Below are 21,330 nucleotides of genomic sequence, written 5' to 3'. Positions count from 1 at the left end.
CAGATCCTGACGGAAGGCGATTAAGGCAGGGAAGAGGAGCTTGCCACTTACAGCAGGACGGGACCTAAACTAGTGGTGTTGGGGTGGCTGTGGGTGAAAGAAATGCAGTGTACTAAATAATGAGAGACAGCTGTGGTACCTTATAAGGCAAAGGCTAGATCATGATTGGATGAGATGCCAGAATTGAATGCGTGTATAACGTAATGCTTACTACAAGTCATCTACGAGAATCATCGCTCAGGCTTCCATTTCTTCTGTAATAAATAGTAAATGGTCCTGCCCTATCGTTTATATCTTGAAACACAAAAGAAAGTTTGTCTCTTATGTGGCAGATTCTGAAGCTTTATGCCTGGGAGACGTCTTTTGAGGATCAGATTCTGGGGATTCGAGAACAGGAGTTGAAGGTGATGAGGAAATTTGCCTACCTCTCATCTGTCTCCACCTTCATATTTGCATGTGCTCCAGCTATTGTGAGTATGAGTTTATTATACTGTAGTATATTATACAGTACAGTATATATTTTGTTTAATATATGAAATAATTTGGGATACAGAAAACTATAATTAGTTGTCAGTATGAATTAAAAACAGATGGAAACCTCTATTATATGGTTCTAATTGGTTTAACATCCATTTTGCATAAATCAACAATTACTGAGTTAACACACTCTGAGGAAGGCTCAGCTGGCCAAAATGCATCAGTGGGCAGCTACTGTTTTTTTTTTTTTTTTTTTTAATGGCAATTAAAATAAAGGCTTTTACATTTTTTTTTACCAGAATCAGTGCCTTTGATTATTTTTGTATAAATAATTACTTTTATATGCTAATTGTCAATGCTGCTTTGTGTAGCAATGTTAACCATTAGCAAAGGAATAGTGTAGAAGAAAAGGGGTTTAGGACAATGTGGATGTTATGCAGTGTCTATGATAGACAGATCTGCTGTTTCACAAACAGAGACTCTTTATATGCATTCTTATGATGGTCAAATATTTCCTATATAAGCTGCTTTGGTGTGAAATCTGGTGGTGTTGTGGGGGTCATATCATGTCTTACTTTCTATAGGTGTCTCTGGCAACCTTTGCTGTATTTGTGTCTGTGAGTTCTGACAACATCTTGGATGCAGAGAAAGCTTTTACTTCCATCTCACTCTTCAATATCCTGCGTTTTCCACTGGCCATGCTTCCACAGTTGATTTCTATAATGGTTCAGGTACTGTATAGACCCATTATCACGTTCTTACAAAGAGATTATTGTGCATGTACACTGTACACAAATGAAAAGTTGAGAACAAGTCAAACATCAAGGTCACACAATCCAATAGATTTTTGACAATGTTTATCAAGTGCAAATGAAAAAACAGAAAAAAAAAAAACATTTAACACTAAATGTCTCCTTTAGACAATAAATTCTTGTAACAGCAACTACAAATTTCTTGTTAGCAACACAGAAAAGTGTTATCTTATTTGCATCATGAACATTTTTAAATGAGTGCAAGTGTTTGTCCAGATGACCCTATTGTTGGTCTAACATGTATGGTACGGTATTTGTGTAGGGATTCTAAGTATTTCACTGTAAGAAAAAAATAAAAATCTCTGCCTTGGTTTCAAGAGAGGCTCACTGAGCATGTGCATGGTAGTCAATTGCTCTCAACAAACGTAAACCGTTTTTGTTGCTGGCTGAACTAGATGTAAGTCAAAGTACCTTAATGTATGAGATTTCATGGAGAAAACTCCAAAATGCTCATTAACACCACAGTATTTCAGACTACATGAATTAATAAGAAATGTAATTGTTGTCTTTAAATAAACTAACATTTGTTTTGAATTTGCTAGAATTTGTATGTACTGTTTTATGTTCAGACTAGTGTATCTAAGAAAAGACTTGAGAAATTTCTGAGTGGAGATGATCTGGACACAATGGCAGTTTCACATGACGACAGTTACAGTAAGTAAAGAAATCACTGTTAAATCATTTCTGATGCTATTCAGAACTACTGCAATGTTGATTTCAACTGATTTTATAAAAAAAACATTTTGTTTAAATGTTGGTCAATCACATCAATTTTCTTTCATGGTTCATGGTCTATACTACATAGAACACACTTCAAGTAGATTTTAGAGGAACACTAGCAGTTTAGTGTGAAATTTCAGTGATAGAACAAATGTTCTCATTATTCCATTAATTAGGTGCGGCAGTGAGCATGACTGATGGCACGTTTGCCTGGGAAAGAGACACTGAACCAGTCCTGAAAAAGTGAGTATTATACTATCTCACCACAATATACTGTGATATACTCTATCACATTTTAAACTTAATACAGCAGATGCCATAAAAGATAAATGTGGATGTTATTGTGATTTAGGACTGTGAAAAGAGGTTTTCAACCCTATAATATTTGAGGCTTATGGCTTGTATCCCTCAGTCTATCTCTGGATATTCATGCGGGTCGTCTGGTGGCAGTGGTCGGGGCTGTGGGGTCGGGCAAGACATCGCTGATATCAGCTCTACTGGGAGAAATGCACAACCTCAAGGGTCACATTAATATCAAAGTAAACAATCAGACCTTGTCCTGCTTTTGTGCTTTTTTCCATTTTGTTTAAGATTAAATCCTTTACTAAGAGATTTTCTTTATCAGGTAATAAGTAGATTAATAGAATGCACTGTAATATACTGGCTGGACATGTGCTATGCAGTTAGTTTTGTGTGTTTACTGATGTGTTGTAAATGTGAATATGTCTTCTCTCTCAGGGGTCCGTGGCATATGTGCCTCAGCAGGCATGGATACAGAATGATACACTGAAAAACAACATCCTGTTTGGCTCTCAGCTGGATGAGAAACAATACCAGGCTGTAGTGGATGCGTGTGCCCTCCGGCCAGACCTGGATCTTCTGCCAGGAGGAGATCAGACTGAGATCGGAGAGAAGGTAAAATAACATGCAACATGAGTATATTGCAGTTGTTAAAACAAGGGGTTCCATTTAATTTTGTCAATTTGTTACATTTCTTCATTATGAGGTCTTTATTATGTGAAGCATGAAATAACTGCCACCTCCAGAACACTGAGAGTTTTACCAAAGCAAATACTGTGATGTAACACACCACCCATTACAGCACACGTGAAAACAGTAGAATTCACAGTGTTCTTGTCAGCTTGTTATCAGCTAACCTTGAACAGGCTGGTTCTATGGTCAGCAGATATTCAGGGCTTAGCCCAAACCTATGTGTCTGTTAACCTTTTTGTATTTCAGCACACATTGTATACAACTGACCATTTTAAATGATTGATTTATGGGGTGTTTTTAAGTTAGTTTACAAAAATGTGCTTTATTTGCCAAAGTGTGCATGGTTCAAAGCATTGTGTCTTAAAAATTTTGGCAAAACACTGAAAATGTCCTGAGTTGTATATTAAAGTTCTCACGTATGTTTGAAAATGACTTTTTTATGATTTATGAGGTTTATGCATCTAAACATGGTGCTTATTGTATCTGAATCCTTTCTCATGAAGATGGTTAAAAAAAACTTGCCAGGTAAATGTACCACTAATTGCGTGTGCTGTCTGCATTGGTTCAGCACTCGATTCAGCGCAAAAGTGCAAACACGGCCACAAATTCTGTGCTGAATGCAATTTTGAGCTGCGCAAATCCGATTTTGTGGACCGGTTCTGAGAGAGTATATAGCAGAGGATGCAGGAGACTGTTGATTTGTTGAAATGTTTATTCATTTCTTCACTCTCATGTAGTTCCAAACCCATATGATTTTCTCTCTTCTGCAGAACATAAAAATATAGAGCTTAAAAAAGCACCCAAAAGGGGAATACAATTATTTGATGCTTTTTCATATTCCATTTAAGATGTTATAGACTCTCAAATAATTGATTAACTCATGTACACAGTCCCAAATCTTAAATGGCTACACATCAATAACATCAATCCACATTGGTTTGAACGCATCTTGTTACCAAACATCGTAACAACGGGTTTGGAATGACATGAGGGTGAGTAAATAATTAAAGAATTTTCATTTGTGGGTGGACATTCCTTTAAGACAAGAAACATTATATACTGTATACAATAATAGTTTATTTCATTTAATGTCATTTTCATTTCACTTTTCATCATTAAAATATATATGTAGCTTATACATTAGCCATGGCATCGACCATTGAAAAACCCATATCAGTTGACCAATAATCAAATAATCTTTCTGTATCCTCTACCACAGGGCATCAATCTGAGTGGGGGACAGAAACAGAGAGTGAGTTTGGCCAGGGCGACTTACAGTTCAGCAGATGTGTACCTGCTCGATGACCCGCTGTCTGCTGTAGACTCACATGTGGGAAAACATCTGTTTGAGAGGGTGATTGGACCCAATGGACTGCTCAAAGATAAGGTAGACTATGTATTGTGCAATGTATTTAGCCCCTGATTTTCCCTTATCAGTTATCCTTAATATGCAGAGACAAATATAAGAAAGTAATTTGTTGGTTGATTTCCTCGAATACATAAATCACTGTGGGGCGTTTTCACTAAACAGTTGCACCCCTATTGTACGTGGTATTTCAGTACAAATAAACAGCATCTTATTCACTAATCACCTGCATTCTATTTTAGAAGGTGCATTCAGCACTGAAAGGCTGAGAATTTAAATAAAGTCATTGTCATTCCTTTTCACGCAAACATGCCTCCTCTATATGTAAATTAGGCTCAGTGTAGATTGCGTTTCATTCACAAAAATTGCCTGCTGCAAATTAGATCATGAAATTACCGTGAATTAAAGTAAAATTAATTTTATTTAAAAGAGTTTTTTCATAAAACGATCATAGAAGCAGTAGTTCAACAAATGTAGTAAAGTGCAGTATTGGCATATTTAAGAAGGTGTCTGATTCACAGTGATGATGTACAGTCCCAGCAGGGTGTGTCAAATACGGTGGTCTGCAGCATTCTCTGCTATATAGCGCTCCGAATCGGCCCACAAAATCATAATTGCTCATCTGGGTGCTGATGTTCTGTGACATCAGTACTCTTGGAACTTCTTTCATCCATTCAGATTTTGAGGACCAAAACTAATCGTTGTATATTAATAAATAGCGCATTTACAGGGTGCAATTCTTAGTGAATTAATTAAGGTCCTGTGTCCCTTTGGCGTTATAAAAGTGCACTGATTGTTTTGAGCACCCGTCCAGCCAGACATGCAACATTTGCTCAACCAATGGTGTGAACACTTCAGCTTTAACATGATAAAATTTTATCCAGCAAAATTATTCACATAGCCTCTGGAAACTGTTTTGTTTTTTCTTCTCTCTAGTCAGTGATTTCATTCCATTAGTCATTAGTCATGAAAGTGTATTAATTTTGTAAAATAATTTAAAAAAGTGGCAAGAAATTAATCTACTAGACACAATAGCCTGAAAACCCTCTGCTTTCACCACTTGGCTTGAGGAAAGCTTTACAACCCAAGCACAGCTCTGGGATGCACTCTTTATTGTATATATACACTCACCTAAAGGATTATTAGGAACACCATACTAATACTGTGTTTGACCCCCTTTCGCCTTCAGAACTGCCTTAATTCTACGTGGCATTGATTCAACAAGGTGCTGAAAGCATTCTTTAGAAATGTTGGGCCATATTGATAGGATAGCATCTTGCAGTTGATGGAGATTTCTGGGATGCACATCCAGGGCACGAAGCTCCCGTTCCACCACATTCCAAATATGCTCTATTGGGTTGAGATCTGGTGACTGTGGGGGCCATTTTAGTTCAGTGAACTCATTGTCATGTTCAAGAAACCAATGTGAAATGATTCGAGCTTTGTGACATGGTGCATTATCCTGCTGGAAGTAGCCATCAGAGGATGGTCAGAAACAATGCTCAGGTAGGCCGTGGCATTTAAACGATGCCCAATTGGCACTAAGGGGCCTAAAGTGTGCCAAGAAAACATCCCCCACACCATTACACCACCACCACCAGCCTGCACAGTGGTAACAAGGCATGATGGATCCATGTTCTCATTCTGTTTACGCCAAATTCTGACTCTACCATCTGAATGTCTCAACAGAAATCGAGACTCATCAGACCAGGCAACATTTTTCCAGTCTTCAACTGTCCAATTTTGGTGAGCTCTTGCAAATTGTAGCCTCTTTTTCCTATTTGTAGTGGAGATGAGTGGTACCCGGTGGGGTCTTCTGCTGTTGTAGCCCATCCGCCTCAAGGTTGTGCGTGTTGTGGCTTCACAAATGCTTTGCTGCATACCTCGGTTGTAACGAGTGGTTATTTCAGTCAAAGTTGCTCTTCTATCAGCTTGAATCAGTCGGCCCATTCTCCTCTGACCTCTAGCATCAACAAGGCATTTTCGCCGACAGGACTGCCGCATACTGGATGTTTTTCCCTTTTCACACCATTCTTTGTAAACCCTAGAAATGGTTGTGCGTGAAAATCCCAGTAACTGAGCCGATTGTGAAATACTCAGACCGGCCCGTCTGGCACCAACAACCATGCCACGCTCAAAATTGCTTAAATCACCTTTCTTTCCCATTCTGACATTCAGTTTGGAGTTCAGGAGATTGTCTTGACCAGGACCACACCCCTAAATGCATTGAAGCAACTGCCATGTGATTGGTTGATTTGATAATTGCATTAATGAGAAATGAACAGGTGTTCCTAATAATCCTTTAGGTGAGTGTATATATTTGGTCAGTCTTGATAGAAACATGATGTGTGGACTCGCAGTCTGTCAATCAAACATGAGTGCTTTCAATCTAACTTCACTCATCACAGCACAAATCTGTGTCCAGCTTATTTGAATAGCTCACCAGAGATATATGCTCATCACAATAATATCAAATATAGTTTTGATATAATATATTTTATTCTGCAATAATGGCATTGAGACGTCTTCATGCAAAAGCTTATAAAACGTCTAGGTTACGTATGTAACCTTCGTTCCCTGATGGAGGGAACGAGACGTTGTGTCGAAGAAGCGACACTAGGGGTCTCTCTTGAGCGTCGAATATGCCTCTGATCTATGAAAAAGGCCAATGAGAAGTTGGCAGACAGTATTTGCATACCCCGCCCCCGGACATATGGGTATAAAAGAGGGGAAATACGTCGAGTTCATTCAGGATTTTTCTGAGGAGCCGGAAATGGTCCGGCCACTACAGTGGCTCGGCCGAGCGACGTTGCCGGTAGGACACAATGTCTTGTTCCCTCCATCAGGGAACAGAGGTTACATACGTAACCTAGACGTTGTCCTAGTCCAATTTAAATCACGCCATGCGCTGAGCCGTGTACGTATTTTACCTCGGACAAGGAAAAGGGCGCTAGGCGCAAGCGATCCACCCGGTCAGTCTGTCAGCGTGTTACCGAGTTCTACCGGCTCGGACCTGAGAAAACACGGGACGAAACTGACACAACCCGGAGATTATAGAATCTCGCAAAGGTATTAGGTGTTGCCCAACCCGCTGCTCTACATATGTCTGCTAGGGAGGCTAGTGCCCAAGAGGATGCAACACTCTTAGGATCACATATGTGTATGCCGGACTGAACTCCAGGTGCGAGAGCCATCAGCAGGGCGGTCTTGAGAAAGAGGGCCCTGAGTCCAACTGATTCTAGTAGCTCGAAGGGAGATCTCTGGAGGCCCGTGAGGACCACTGAGAGATCCCAGGAGGGGAACAGGCTTGGCCGGGAGGGATTCAACCTCTGGGCGCCTATTAGGAACCTGATGATTAAGAAGTGTCTACCCAAAGACTTGCCGTCTACTGCGTTGTGGTGGGCAGCGACATACACCTTTAGGGTGGAAGGGGACAGCCTCCCCTCCAGCCTTTATTGCATAAATAAGAGCACTGGCCTAACTGCACACCTCTGTGGGTCTTCAGCCCGGGAAGAACACCAATTTGCAAACAAGTGCCACTTCAGGGCGTAAAGATGCCTGATAGAAGGGGCTCTGGCTTGGTTGATCATGTCTACGATTGTAGGTGGTAGACCAGCTAGATCTTCCTTGTCCTGTCCAGGGGCCAGACGTGGAGGTTCCAAAGGTCTGGGTGCGGATGCCAGAGCATGCCCTGCCCCTGAGAAAGAAGGTCTTTCCTCAGGGGAATTCGCCAGGGAGGGGCTGTTGCGAGGAGTACGAGGTCCGAGAACCAGGCCCGGGTGGGCTAATAGGGAACCACTAGGGTGACTTGTTCCTCGTCCTCCCTGACCTAACACAGCATCTGTGCAAGAAGGCTCACTGGGGGAAATGCGTACTTGCGCAGCCCCGCAGGCCAGCTGTGTGCCAGTGCGTCTGCCCCGAGGGGAGCCTCTGTTCAGGCATACCAGAGCGGGCAGTGGGAGGTGTACCTGTTTATGTACACTACCATGGTGGTGCTATCTGACCTGACTAGGACATGTTAGGGAGGAACTAATGGGAGGAACTTCCGCAGGGCAACTCTAGGCAATTGATATGCCAGCGCAGCGGGGCCCCTCTCCAACGGCCCGCAGCTGCGTGCCCGTTGCACACGGTGCCCCAACCCAATCTGGAGGTGTCGGTCATGACCAAGATGTGTCGGACACCTGCTGCAAGGGTACTCCTGCCTGTAGAAAGCAGAGGTCTGTCCAGGGTTTGAATGTCTGGCGGCAGGCAGGGGTGATCGTCACACAGTGCTTGCCGTGGCGCCATGGGCTGTAGAAACCCTTCATTTCGGTTGGAGGGACAGGCTCTATCGCGTCTTTGAGTAAAAGAGTAACGATTTCCGTGTGCTGGGATTTGGCATGTTCACCATGTACTGCGGTAAAGCGGACGCCCGCGAAGGGGGGCGGGGGCCTGGCAAACTGAATTGCGTAACCAAGTCGGATGGTCCGGGCCAGCCAGCGTGATGGGTCCGCATCCAAGCTCCGTGCTAGGGGCACCAAAGGGACACGTATTTTAAACTGAACTACAACTACACATATTGGTGCGTGTTGCAATCATCTGATTTGAAATTAAATGAAACTATGAAATTCACAAGGTAAAACATAATATAATGTGTAGTTGTAGTGTTTTTAATATAGCAAAGTGTGACCACCAGAGTTTCTGCTGCTTTTTTTAGTACAGAGCAGATGGCGCAGCTGTAAATACCTAAAGAACTGAGATCTGGGAATCCCAAAATGTTGAACCAAATTTTCAAATGATCTCAACACTCCACTCTCATATACTGTAGGTTACTGAGAGTATTAACCCCCCTCACAATACACTCTGACCAGCAGATAGGGGACTTATTAATACATAATTTTGGGTTCAGCCATATGCTCGAGGCAACGTTAAAATAAATGTCAGAATTAAACACTCTAGACACTTTTGTTACCGAGTGCAAATGCGAGATAACGGGGTGTAACTTAACTTCTCTGATTAATTTGATAGAAAAGCTTTGCATTGGTGAAATAGGCGCAATAACTTCCTGTTCAATACAAAACCAGGGAGGGACTCTCTCAGATGGAAGTGACCAATGAGCCAAATGTGAGACCGAATGCTTGGGTAGGCCTAGCCCAACTTTGTCAATCAGCCTGTGTAATTTATTGAAATTTAATCTCTGATGCTTAAATTGCTTGAAATAAGAGAGGGGGACATGGAGAGATTGTAGAAGGTAGATGAATTTTGGAATAATTTGAATAACATGAACCTTCCCAATCATGGAAAAATACAATGAAGCCCACCTGTCCATATCTCTCAAAAACATTTTTATTAAAGTGACAAAATGAACTCTAACAAAATAACACAAAATTGCTGGGAATAAAATACCCAAATATACTTAGGTTTTTGCACATCCTATGAAGCGTCACTCAGTCGTCAGTTTAGGGAGTTCTAATGGTTCCACAAAGTTTATAATATCTTCATCAGTAGATGAAGACTTGGGACTATGGAGATAAAGATAGAATTCATTAAAAGCATTATTAATATCAATGGCCATGGTAAATATTTGACCACCAGCAGCGTTAGGTGTGTAAATATTAGCCAAAATCAGCCTTTGCCTCTGAATTTCTGATCAAATAATAATGACTCTTCCTTATTTATCTTTAATTTGTTTGAGACATTTTAATTGTAGATGTTTACATATCAATTTAATGACTCCCCTGCGTTTCTTGTAGAAACACTATATCATATTTCTTATGTTTAAGAAGATAAATAATCTTTCTTCTTTTTATGGGGTGCCCCAACCCATTCACATTCAATGTGGAGAGAGACAATCCACTCATATTAACATTTGACATTTTTACATATTAGAAAAAATAGATTGTGTGTCAAAAATAAAATTATAAAGACCACATTCCAACATTAGTGTAACAATCAAATGTCTAGGTTACGTATGTAACCTCCGTTCCCCGATGGAGGGAACGAGACGTTGTGTCAGAGAAGTGACACTAGGGGTCTCTCTTGAGCGCAAATATTCACCTCTGGACTATGAAAAAAGGCCAATGAGAGTTGGCAACCAGTATTTGCATGTCCCGCCCCCGGACATACGGGTATTTAAGCGGCGCAAATACCTCTCCAGCCTTTATTGCAGAAATAAGAGCACTGACCTAACTGCACACCTCTGTGGGTCTTCAGCCCGGGAAGAACACCAATTTGCAAACAAGTGCCACTTCAGGGCGTAAAGCTCCCAAATATGGGAGTTCATTCAGGATTTTTCTGAGGAGCCGGAAATGGACCGGCCACAACAGTGGCTCGGCTCAGCGACGTGGCAGGGGAGACACAACGTCTCGTTCCCTCCATCGGGGTTCCCCTTCTGTCGCTCTCTCCACGCTGTGTCAGAGAAGCGACACTAGGGGTCCACTTATAAAAGTGCCATGCGCTGAGCCGTGTACGTGAACTGCTGATACAGGAGCGAGCAGGTATTCTTACGTGCAGGACGACCAACTGTATCAGGCTGCACGTACCCTTCCCCAATGCCCCATTTAAGCCATCAGGATTCCGGGCCAAGCCTGGCCGGGCCTCTTTTCTCTCTAAGTTTCTCGCATAGAGCAACTAAGGCCGGGGCCCTTACACGCATTGGGGGAAGGGGGTCTTAGCCCTTATTCAGGGCGGAAAAGACCCTGCGGAGGCCACGCCTACCCGAGTGGGGAGGCAAGTTTAAGTGGCAAACCCATCAGAGGCCTGACTCAGGGCCTATGTGGAAAAGTTGGTGCGGTGGTGGATCCAGCCTCATAGAGGGGGGAACATACAGCACAGCAACCGAGGCAGCCGTGACTGCCTAAGGGAAACACGGGAGTCAGCTCACCAGAGGGGACAGAACCGTGGTGTTACACACAGGGGGAGTCCGAAGGAGGCCTTACCTGTGGAGCACCTATACCAGTACAGGGTAGCTTGCGGTACCCGCAGTGGCTTGGGTCGGCGAGTTCCTCCGCTGAACTGCGACACACGAGGGCTAGGGAGGAATCAACCAGTGTCCCAAACCTGAGATCTCCTGGGAATGAAGGCGCACTGTTTCCCCTGGTTTGGGGGAAGGGCGCTAGGTGCAAGCGATTCACCCGGTCAGTTTGTGGGCATGCTACCGAGTTCTACGGGCTCGGTACCTGAAAAAACACAGGACGATCCTGACTCAACTCGGAGATTGTAGAATCTCGCAAAAGTGTTAGGTGTTGCCCAGCCCGCTGCTCTACAAATGTCTGCTAGGGCAGTGCCCCTAGCCAGTGCCCATGAGGACGCAACACTCCTGGTGGAGTGAGCTCGGACCCGCAAGGGGGGGGCACGGCCTGGGTGTGATAAGCTATGGGAAATGGCGTCGACAACCCAGTGGGCGAGTCTCTGCTTGGACACAGCGTTCCCTTTCTGCTGTCCCCCAAAGCAGACGAAGAGCTGCTCAGAGCGTCTGGTGCTCTGTGTGCGGTCCAGATAAATAGGTAAGGCACGTACTGGACACAGCAGTGAAAGGGCTGGGTCTGCCTCCTCCCGGGGCAGCGCTTGCAGGTTCACCACCTGATCCCTGAAGGGCGTGGTAGGAACCTTGGGCACATAGCCCGGTCGCGGTCTTAGGATCACGAAAGTATCTGCCGGACCGAACTCCAGGCAAGCGTCGCTAACAGAGAACGCATGCAGGTCCCCGACCCTCTTGATGGAAGCGAGCGCGATCAGCAGGGCAGTCTTGAGAGAGAGGGCCCTGGGTCCAACTGAATCAAGCGGCTCGAAGGGGGGGTCTCTGGAGTCCCGTAAGGACGGCCGAGAGATCCCAGGAGGGGAACAGGTTAGGCCGGGAGGGAGTTATCCTCCGGGCACCTTTTAGGAACCTGACGATTAAGTCGTGCTTACCAAGAGACTTGCCGTCTACCGTGTCGTGGTGGGCCACGATAGCGGCGACATCCACCTTGAGGGTGGAGGGGAAAGCCTCCTCTCCAGCCTCTCCTGAAGAAACACGAGAACTGACCTAACTGCGCACTTCTGCGGGTCTTCGGCTCTGGAAGAACACCAGTCCACAAACAGACGCCACTTTAGAGTGTAGAGATGCCTGGTAGAGGGGGCTCTGGCTTGATTGATTGTATCTATGACGGTCGGTGGTAGGCCGGCTAGATCATCCGCATCCCATCCAAGGGCCAGACGTGGAGGTTCCAGAGGTCTGGGTGCGGGTGCCAGAGTGTGCCCCATCCCTGAGAAAGAAGGTCCTTCCTCAGGGGAATTCGCCAGGGAGGGGCTGTCGTGAAGAGCGTGAGGTCCGAAAACCAAGTCCGGGTGGGCCAGTAAGGGGCTACCAGAATGGCTTGCTCCTCGTCCACCCTGACCTTGCATAGCACCTGTGCAAGAAGGCTCACTGGGGGAAATGCGTACTTGCGCAGCCCCGCCGGCCAGCTGTGTGCCAACGCGTCTGCCCTGAGGGGAGCCTCTGTCCGGGCATACCAGAGCGGGCAGTGGGAGGTTTCTTGGGAGGCAAACAGGTCTACCTGAGCCTTGCTGAACCGGTCCCAAATCAGCTGGACCGACTGGGGGTGGAGCCTCCAGTCTCCGCCAGGCAAGCTTTGTCTTGACAGCGCGTCCGCTATCACATTGAGGTTGCCGGGGATGTGAGTGGCGCGCAGTGACTCCAGTCACTGCTGACTCCAAAGGAGGAGACGACGGGCGAGCTGTGACATGTGGAGGGAGCGTACTCCTACATGCCTTGGCGGTTTATGTAGGCTACGACCGTGGTGCTGTCTGTCCTGACTAGGACGTGTTTGTTACGAATTAACGGAAGAAACTTCTGCAGGGCCAGAAAAACAGCCAGCAGCTCTAGGCAGTTGATGTGCCAGCGCAGCGGGCCTCGGTTCCACCGGCCTGCGGCTGCGCGCCCGTTGCTCACGGCGCCCCAACCCAGTTTGGAGGCGTCGGTTGTGACCAGAACGTGTCGGGACACCTGCTGCAAGGGTACTCCTGCCCTTAGAAAGCAGAGGTCTGTCCAGGGTTTGAAGGTTTGGCGGCAGGCAGAGGTAACATTTACATTGTGCGTGCCGTGGCGCCATGCTCGTCTCGGGACTCGAGTCCGGAGCCAGTGCTGAAGTGGTCTCAAATGCATCAACCCCAGCGGCGCGGCTGCCGCGGAGGATGCCATATGCCCCAGGAGCTGTTGGAAACGTTTTAGCGGGACCACGGCGCCTGGCTTGAAGGAAGCGAGGCATTTCAGCACTGACTGAGCACGCTCGTTGGAGAGACGTGCTGTCATTGGGACTGAGTCGAACTCCAGACCGAGAAAAGAGATGCTCTGGAACGGGGAGAGCTTGCTCTTTTCCCAGTTGACCTGAAGCCCCAAACGGCTGAGGTGGCTGAGCACCTGGTCTCTGTGTGCGCATAGTAACTCTCGGGAGTGGGCCAGTATGAGCCAGTCGTCAAGGTAATTGAGTATGCGTATGCCGGCTTCTCGGAGCGGGGCAACAGCTGCCTCTGCGACGTTTGTGAAGACGCGAGGGGACAGAGACAGGCCGAAGGGGAGGACTTTGTACTGATATGCCTGGCCGTCGAACGTGAACCTTAGGAAGGGTCGATGTCGAGGGCGAATTGAGACGTGGAAGTACGCGTCCTTCTGGTCTACCGCTGCGAACCAATCTAGATGCGGGACACCAGATAGAATTTTTTTCTGGGTGAGCATTTTGAACGGGAGTTTGGACAAGGTCCGATTGAAAACTCGCAGGTCCAAGATCGGTCGTAAGCCGCCGCCTTTCTTGGGTACAACGAAGTAAGGGCTGTAGAAACCCTTCTTCGTTTTGGTTGGAGGGACAGGCTCTATCGCGTCCTTTAATAGAAGGGAGGCGATTTCTTCGCACAGGGAATGGGCATGTTGGCCGTGTACTGCGCAAAAATGTACGCCCACGAAGGGGGGCGGAGACCTGGCAAACTTAATTGCATAACCGAGTCGAATGGTCCGGTGCAGCCAGCGTGACGGGTTGGGCAGTGAAAGCCACGCCTCTAAACTCCGAGCTAGGGGCACCAAGCGGACGAGTTTTTTGGACGTACCCGGCGGGGCTTCGCAGTGGTGCGGAACAGGTAACGCGGCGTCGGGAGGCAACGTGGTGTCCCGAGGCTCTGGTGCTGAGAATAAACTCAAAGCACTTACCTTGCTCCACGCATCCGGCAGGGGGCGGGTTCGTGACTGAGGAGGAGGTCTGATGTTGGAGTCCTCTGGACTCGTCTGAACTGGCCGGCCGGGGAACAGTCGTGGCGCTGAAGGCAGGGCACCGCGTCCATGGAGCCGGGACTGTTGAGGCCTGAAAGCAGACGCCAGGTGACCCCAGAGACAACAAGGAAATAGCTCTATAGAGTGTAAAGAATTTAACAAAAAATTCTCCTCCCGGCCCTCCACCGGGGAACGGAGTGGTCTTACCAGCTCCGGAGCTAACGTCTCGGTCTCTGGGTCTGTCATCTCAGGAGCGCCTGGGAGCCTTCTGGGTCCTCAAGGGGGTCCGCGAGACGATGGGCGTCCAACTTCTGCGGGGAGCTCAATGCTGGGGCTGAGAGCTGGGCCCACTCACTTGTTAGTTGAGGCGGAGCACCACTTTCTTTCTTTCTTGAAAGCCGCAGGAGGATGCCCTCAGCAAGCAGACAGGGCATGGCCCCTGGCGGCAGGTTTGCGGCAGGGCAGGATGCTCTTTTTTTGCTTGAAAATAGCCTTCGTCTGTTTCTTCACCACTGAGGACTGCTGGGTGAAGTCGTCAAGTGGTGTCGCCGAATGGACGGAGCTGGGAGACGGGGGCGTTTGAGAAAGCGTGCTTTGTCTGCCTCCCGTACTGCCTGTCCATCGTTGCGTTTCTGGACCACGGAGTGGCCATCACCTGTTTGAGTGCAGTTCCTGCAGCACGTCAAGAACAGGACCACCCAAGTGCAGATTTGAAGTGCCCTGGCCCGGTGGACTTGCAGGAGGGGGCCATGGCGCGCAGGGGGGAGCGGTCTGGGACCGTTCTACCACCGAGGGTAGCGAGAGCGGAGGAGGGAGGAAGCTGGGCTTGCTCAGGTCGTCATGCACATCCGGGAAGGAATCTGGGGGGGGCGCGGCTGTGAGCGGCGCACATGCCCGCGGAACCAATTAAGCCCGGGGAAGCATAGCGGACCTTCTTGCGTCAGGCTCAGACTGGGCGGAGACCCGAAGGTGGCGGCCCAGGCGAGTTATCCGCATTCGGCGCCGCTGTTATGCTCTCCAATGCAGCGGTGATGTCACCATCCAATGCCGGGGAGCTCGAGGGACCGGACGGTAGGCTGTTAAGCGGACCGCACTTATCTCGAGCTCGGGGGAAGCAGGCAAGTGTGCCGGGGAGGCGGGAGGTTTTCGAGGGGATTTACCCGGCGAAAGCGTCCCGTTATTCTCCCCAGATCGTTCTCCATCGCCCGCGGCGCCTGCCTCAATCCCGTAGGAAGGAGGCGAGGCGCGGGGGGTGGCTGAAATAGCTCTCTCTCACTACAAGAGAAAGCAGAGATCGCAACGCTGCCGCGGTTATGTTCGCACACTGAAAACATAACCCATTGGAGAGAATGCTCATCCCGAGCTTGGACGGAAACAAGCAAGCGTGCCGGGGAGGCGGGGGGTTTCGAGGGGGTTCACCCGGCGAAACGGAGCCCATCACTGTCCCCAGATCATTTTCATCGCCCGCAGCGCCTGCCTCAATCCCGTAGGAAGGAGGCGAGGCGCGGGGGGGGCGGCTGAAGCGGCTTTTTCTCACTACAAGAAAAAGCCTACGACCGCAATGCTGTCATGGCTATGTTCTCGTACTGAAAACATAGACCATTCATAAAAACGCTGCCTGCGTGTGATCGCAACCCAGGAATGCAAGGCAGTTTTTATGGCCTTCAGAGGTGGGGAGAATCAACGCATCCAGAAACTACACAGAGGCGGAAAATCGTCTTTAAAAAGACGCGTCCTGAGAAGGACGTTCAACGCCGCTGTGTTTTGCTCTTTTAGAGCGAAATTCACTCTTTTAGAATAACTCTTTGGAGTTGTCTGCGCTGTCGAAGCGCCCAGGGGCAAGAATGCACAGCGGTGCACGAATGAGAAAGCCGCTGTTGTGCGCCGTCAGATCCAACAGCATGCAGAGCGTCAGAGGATTAAACAGGAACTTGGTGTGTAACTCGCAGCAGACTGCATGCACGACCATCGGCTCCGAAGAAATATTCTGAATGAACTCCCGTATTTGCGCCGCTTAAATACCTGTATGTCCGGGGGCGGGACATGCAAATACTGTTTGCCAACTCTCATTGGCCTTTTTTCATAGTCCAGAGGTGAATATCGGCGCTCAAGAGAGACCCCTAGTGTCGCTTCTCTGACACAACGTGGAAAGAGCGACAGAAGGGGAACCCCAAACTTCCCCCAAACCAAACAAACAGAAAAATGAAAAATGTGCACATTATCCCCATGCACAAGAGCACCAAATGGTGTCCATCCCTCTAAACTCAAACAGTCTATGCACGCCTGCGAGAGCCCCTGCGACATCAGATTGCTCAAGTCCAGTGTTTCTATCAACATTTTGTGAGACAGAATTACACAAAAGAAGATAATCTATAAAACAAACTACAGCCAATAGGTGGAAAAAAACAAACAAATAACGTGTAGATTCATCCACATAGCTGTCTCGAATGTGTGTTCCTCCATGGAAATTGGATATGGTTAAAAACTGACCCCAAATAAATTTACAATGACCATTATATAATTATGTAACAAAGGCATATTATACTTTGAATCACTTAAATTTCATCAATATTGCTGCCAAGTGCACTACTGTTCTGCTGTAAATATTTCATGTCATATCAAACACTTTATATCTGTTTCTATGTTTCCATTTCTTTGTAGACTCGTATCCTGGTAACACATGGTGTTAGCTTCTTGCCGTATGTAGATGAGATTGTTGTGTTGGTGGATGGGGTTGTATCTGAGACAGGATCATACAGCAGTCTTCGAGCCAGCAAAGGAGCTTTCTATGAATTCCTGGAAACTTATGCTAAAGAGGAAAGCAGCAAAGCTGATGACAGGAAAGGTTTGTCACCAAACCAACATTTAAATTTTCTTACTGTTCAGCTTCAAATTTTGCTCAATATATGTTAAAGCTTCCACACCAGTGAAACACTCTGGAGATCCTCTAGACACACTCAGTTCTTTGAAAAACTTAGTTTTACTCCTACAAGAACTGTGAATAATTCCTTCAGGAACTCCATCATAAGGAGAGTGTCTGGAGGATCTGGAGTGTTTCGTGCCCCAAGTATCAGTAGACGAAGACATGGAACTATAAAGATCAAGACAGAATTCTTTAAAAGCATGATTAATATCAATGACAGAGGTAAATATTGAGGGAATGGTAGAAAAAGTCTCTCTCTGCTCTCTGCTTTATATATCTAGCCAAAATATTCCCTGCTTTGTCTCCCGACTCAAAGTAAGACTATCTTGCCCTGTATAGCAAAAACTCCACCTTCCATGACAAATTAGTATTATATCTGTATTTCAATCAGGTCAATGCAAGCCATCAGATGACATTTGGTGCTTCAGCTCTGCCTCAGCATTTTTAATATTCCCTTCTAACTCCACGAGTTCTCGTGATTTGGATTTTTTTAATGAATGGGGCATACTGTATGATCCGGCCACTAAAAAACACATTAGGTGCCACCCAAGCAAGGCCCACAGAGGATACTGAGGACCAGTTGATCTCCATATAAACATTGACTTCAGCCTTTAATATTTGTTGGAATTCAGGATATTGCAAAAGAGATACATTAAAGCGGCAATTATATGATTTGTTTTTCTCTGTATATGGCAACACATCTAAACTCACCAGGGCATGATCCGAGACTAAGAGGTTTCCAATTGAGCAATCCACAACAGATGAAATGAGGAACTTATTACAATTATTCTATAATAAATCTCATGGACTGATGAAAGAAATGTATAGTCCCTACCAGATGGGTCCAAAAGTCTCCAAATATCTGTGAGACCAAGATTTTTACACATCCTGCTCTAGGGGGCTTATACACTTTTGCTTCACTATATTATAATTATATTATATCATCTAGGGTACCAGCGGCTTGCAACATCCCTTCAAGATCTATAAAAAAAGCCCTGATCATCAACGTGCATAAATATTAGCCAAAATAAGACTTTGCCCCTGAATTTCTGCTAAAACAATAATGACTTGTCCTAATTTAGCTTTAATATGTTTGAGACATTTGAACTGTAGAGGTTTACTCATCAATGCAATGACTCCCTTGCTCTTAATTGAGCCAGCACTAAAGAAAATATGTCTACCCCATATCTTCCCAAATATTTCAGCTTCCTGTTTGGAAAGATGTGTTTCTTGAAGAAACACTATATCATATTTCTCACGTTTAAGATAAAAAAGAACCTTCCTACTTTTTATGGGGTGCCCCAACACATTCAGATTCCATGTGGAGAGTAGAGCCCGAAGCCATTTGTTTTGAGAATAATGGCTGGCTGATGAAGTTATTGGCTGGCTAGCCGGCTCAGCCAAAACCTAAATGGCTGCTGCAGCCGCCAAACTTTTCATAGCTGCAAATGGCTGAAGCTGCCACTTCATGTCTACAGATGTCTATGTTCAGTGGTGGACAGTAACGAAGTAAATGTAATTCGTTACTGTACTTAAGTAGCTTTTTTGTGTATCTGTACTTTACTGAAGTATTTAAATTTGGGGAGACTTTTACTTTAACTCCACTACATTTCAAAGTCAAATATCTTTTTACTCTACTACATTTTCAAAATCAGTCGTTCCTTTTTATTTATGAGTGGATAAAAATGTAACTGGTCAAACGAGCCACCAATCACAGTACAGCGCGCGCGCTTTGTTTTGAACTTGCCTTGGCGGCATCTGCTAAGCACGAACCAGGGGTGCGTTTCCCAAAAGCATCGTTAGCCAACTATGGTAGCAAGTTCCGTCGTTATCATCATAGTTCAACGAGTCGGTGTTTCCCGAAACCATCGTTCCAACGAACATTCGCAAACAGCATCGCAGAGTTGTGTGGTTGGAACGACAGCTCTCGACCTGTGGTTAGAAGCAGAGTTTCTTGTTATTATAACATGTGGGCTTAATAAATTATTATCTTGAGCCAAATAAGCAAGATGACATTCAGTACAATCAGTATCTTTTATTTAGAAGACATACAAATGTCCTTTATGTCTTTTAGTTTGTCAATAGATTTAAAGCACCGTTTTTGAAGAGTGCGCATGTGTGAACGTGCTCTAGTGCATAAGAACGAGCCTATGATTGAATCTGGAAATAAAGCAAATAACTGAGAAAAATATGAGAGAGTCCTCAGATGACATGTCCGTAATTTATAGCAAAACATCTAGCATTAATTCGATCATTAATTCGAACAGATTCATTAAAAGTAGTTTTTAATCCACCACATGTGTGACATCATTAACCAACGTGGTTGAACAACCAATTTGTGACAATACGGTTTGGGAAACAGTCGTGACTAGCAAGTTGATTTCTTCAACAGTGCATCGTACTACGGTAGTGGAGCAGCAAGTTACGTTGTTGTACGGGAAACGCACCCCAGAGCCATTAAATATGAGAGTTGCTAACATAGACGGTTGCGACAGTGATCTCGCCGCCGCGTGTCACGTGATTCGTGTAGCTCTCAATAGTTCCAAACAAATTGCGTTGCCAATGATTTTAAGCGGGGCAGAGAGCAGCAGCTATTATTGCAGCAATTATCGGTAAATATTGACGCATAATGTACATTGCTTATTATGTTGACACTAAAATGACTTGCATATAATAGCATTGTTTTTCTGGAGAGTAGCAGAAGCACTGCATTATTACGTTTTTGTGTTTAATTTTGGAGGGAAATTGGCTGCTCCCATATCATAGAATATATATATATATATATAGCGCGTGTGTGTGTGTGTGTGTGTGTGTGTGTGTGTGTGTGTGTGTATATATATATATATACATATATATATATATTTATATTTAATGGCATTGTGCAGGTTTATGTGAATGTATCATAACATTAGGATGTTAATAATTATGACCATAGACGCTCGAGAAAAATATATACAGTAAATACTGTAAATGTATTATACCTTATGGGAACAGTCCCTTCCCTCCAAAATTAAACACACAAAAAATGTATTCAATTCAAATATATATATATATATATATATATATATAATATATATATATATATATATATATATATATATATATATATATATATATATATATATATATATATTAATAGTATATATATATATACACACATCTGACTAATTAATGTCATATTATTAATAGATTGGTGTGCCAAGAGTGACATTAGTCTTCATGTAGACTGAGTTAAGCAAGAGTCTTGTGACAAATTATAATAGGACATTATGGCCATAAAAAATCATAGTACTTGGATACTTAAGTACATTTGAAGGCAAATACTTTTGTACTTTTACTCAAGTGAATTTTTAAAGGCAGCACTTCTACTTTTACTTAAGTAATATTTTACCTTGAGTATCTTTACTTTAACTCAAGTACATGGTATGTGTACTTCGTCCACCACTGTCTATGTTATACTGATTTACTAGATCTCAATATTTCCAAGCAATGCATGGCTTACGCTATATTTCTACAAAATGCAATACAATGTAATAAAGAAAACACCAGATTTTACTTTCACAACCTTTGTACATATTTATTTTGTAGTCTGTATGCTACTAAACATTTTCACATAGCCTACAATGTGTTGTGTTTAGGCTAAATGCATGTAGGCTAAGTTGTATACAATAACTTGGCATTATCATGGATGAAGCTTATCATATTACACCTTGATTAAGAATGCAAACTTTTGTTGAATTTTATGAGAAATCTACAGACTCAAACAGACGAAGTGTAGTAAAATAAAGACCTAAATGTGTATTTCGGACTTTTTTCACCA

General features: G+C 44.9%; 1 protein-coding gene across 2 annotated transcripts in view; it reads left to right on the top strand.

Moving 5' to 3' along the window:
- The window catches only part of abcc2 (ATP-binding cassette, sub-family C (CFTR/MRP), member 2), a 62,266-nt gene that overhangs the window by 13,912 nt on the left and 27,024 nt on the right, over nucleotides 1–21,330 (top strand). For both annotated transcript variants that reach the window (XM_052089492.1, XM_052089491.1), the window contains 8 exons: nucleotides 333–470; nucleotides 1,062–1,208; nucleotides 1,859–1,943; nucleotides 2,186–2,252; nucleotides 2,422–2,548; nucleotides 2,748–2,924; nucleotides 4,222–4,389; nucleotides 17,249–17,432. In XM_052089492.1, coding sequence (XP_051945452.1) covers nucleotides 333–470; nucleotides 1,062–1,208; nucleotides 1,859–1,943; nucleotides 2,186–2,252; nucleotides 2,422–2,548; nucleotides 2,748–2,924; nucleotides 4,222–4,389; nucleotides 17,249–17,432 — 1,093 coding nt within the window. The remainder of the gene's footprint in view (nucleotides 1–332; nucleotides 471–1,061; nucleotides 1,209–1,858; nucleotides 1,944–2,185; nucleotides 2,253–2,421; nucleotides 2,549–2,747; nucleotides 2,925–4,221; nucleotides 4,390–17,248; nucleotides 17,433–21,330) is intronic.

Source organism: Xyrauchen texanus, chromosome 24 (genome assembly GCF_025860055.1).
Source record: "Xyrauchen texanus isolate HMW12.3.18 chromosome 24, RBS_HiC_50CHRs, whole genome shotgun sequence".
NCBI classification, from domain to species: domain Eukaryota; kingdom Metazoa; phylum Chordata; class Actinopteri; order Cypriniformes; family Catostomidae; genus Xyrauchen; species Xyrauchen texanus.
This window is presented reverse-complemented; position numbering and strand designations above follow the sequence as displayed.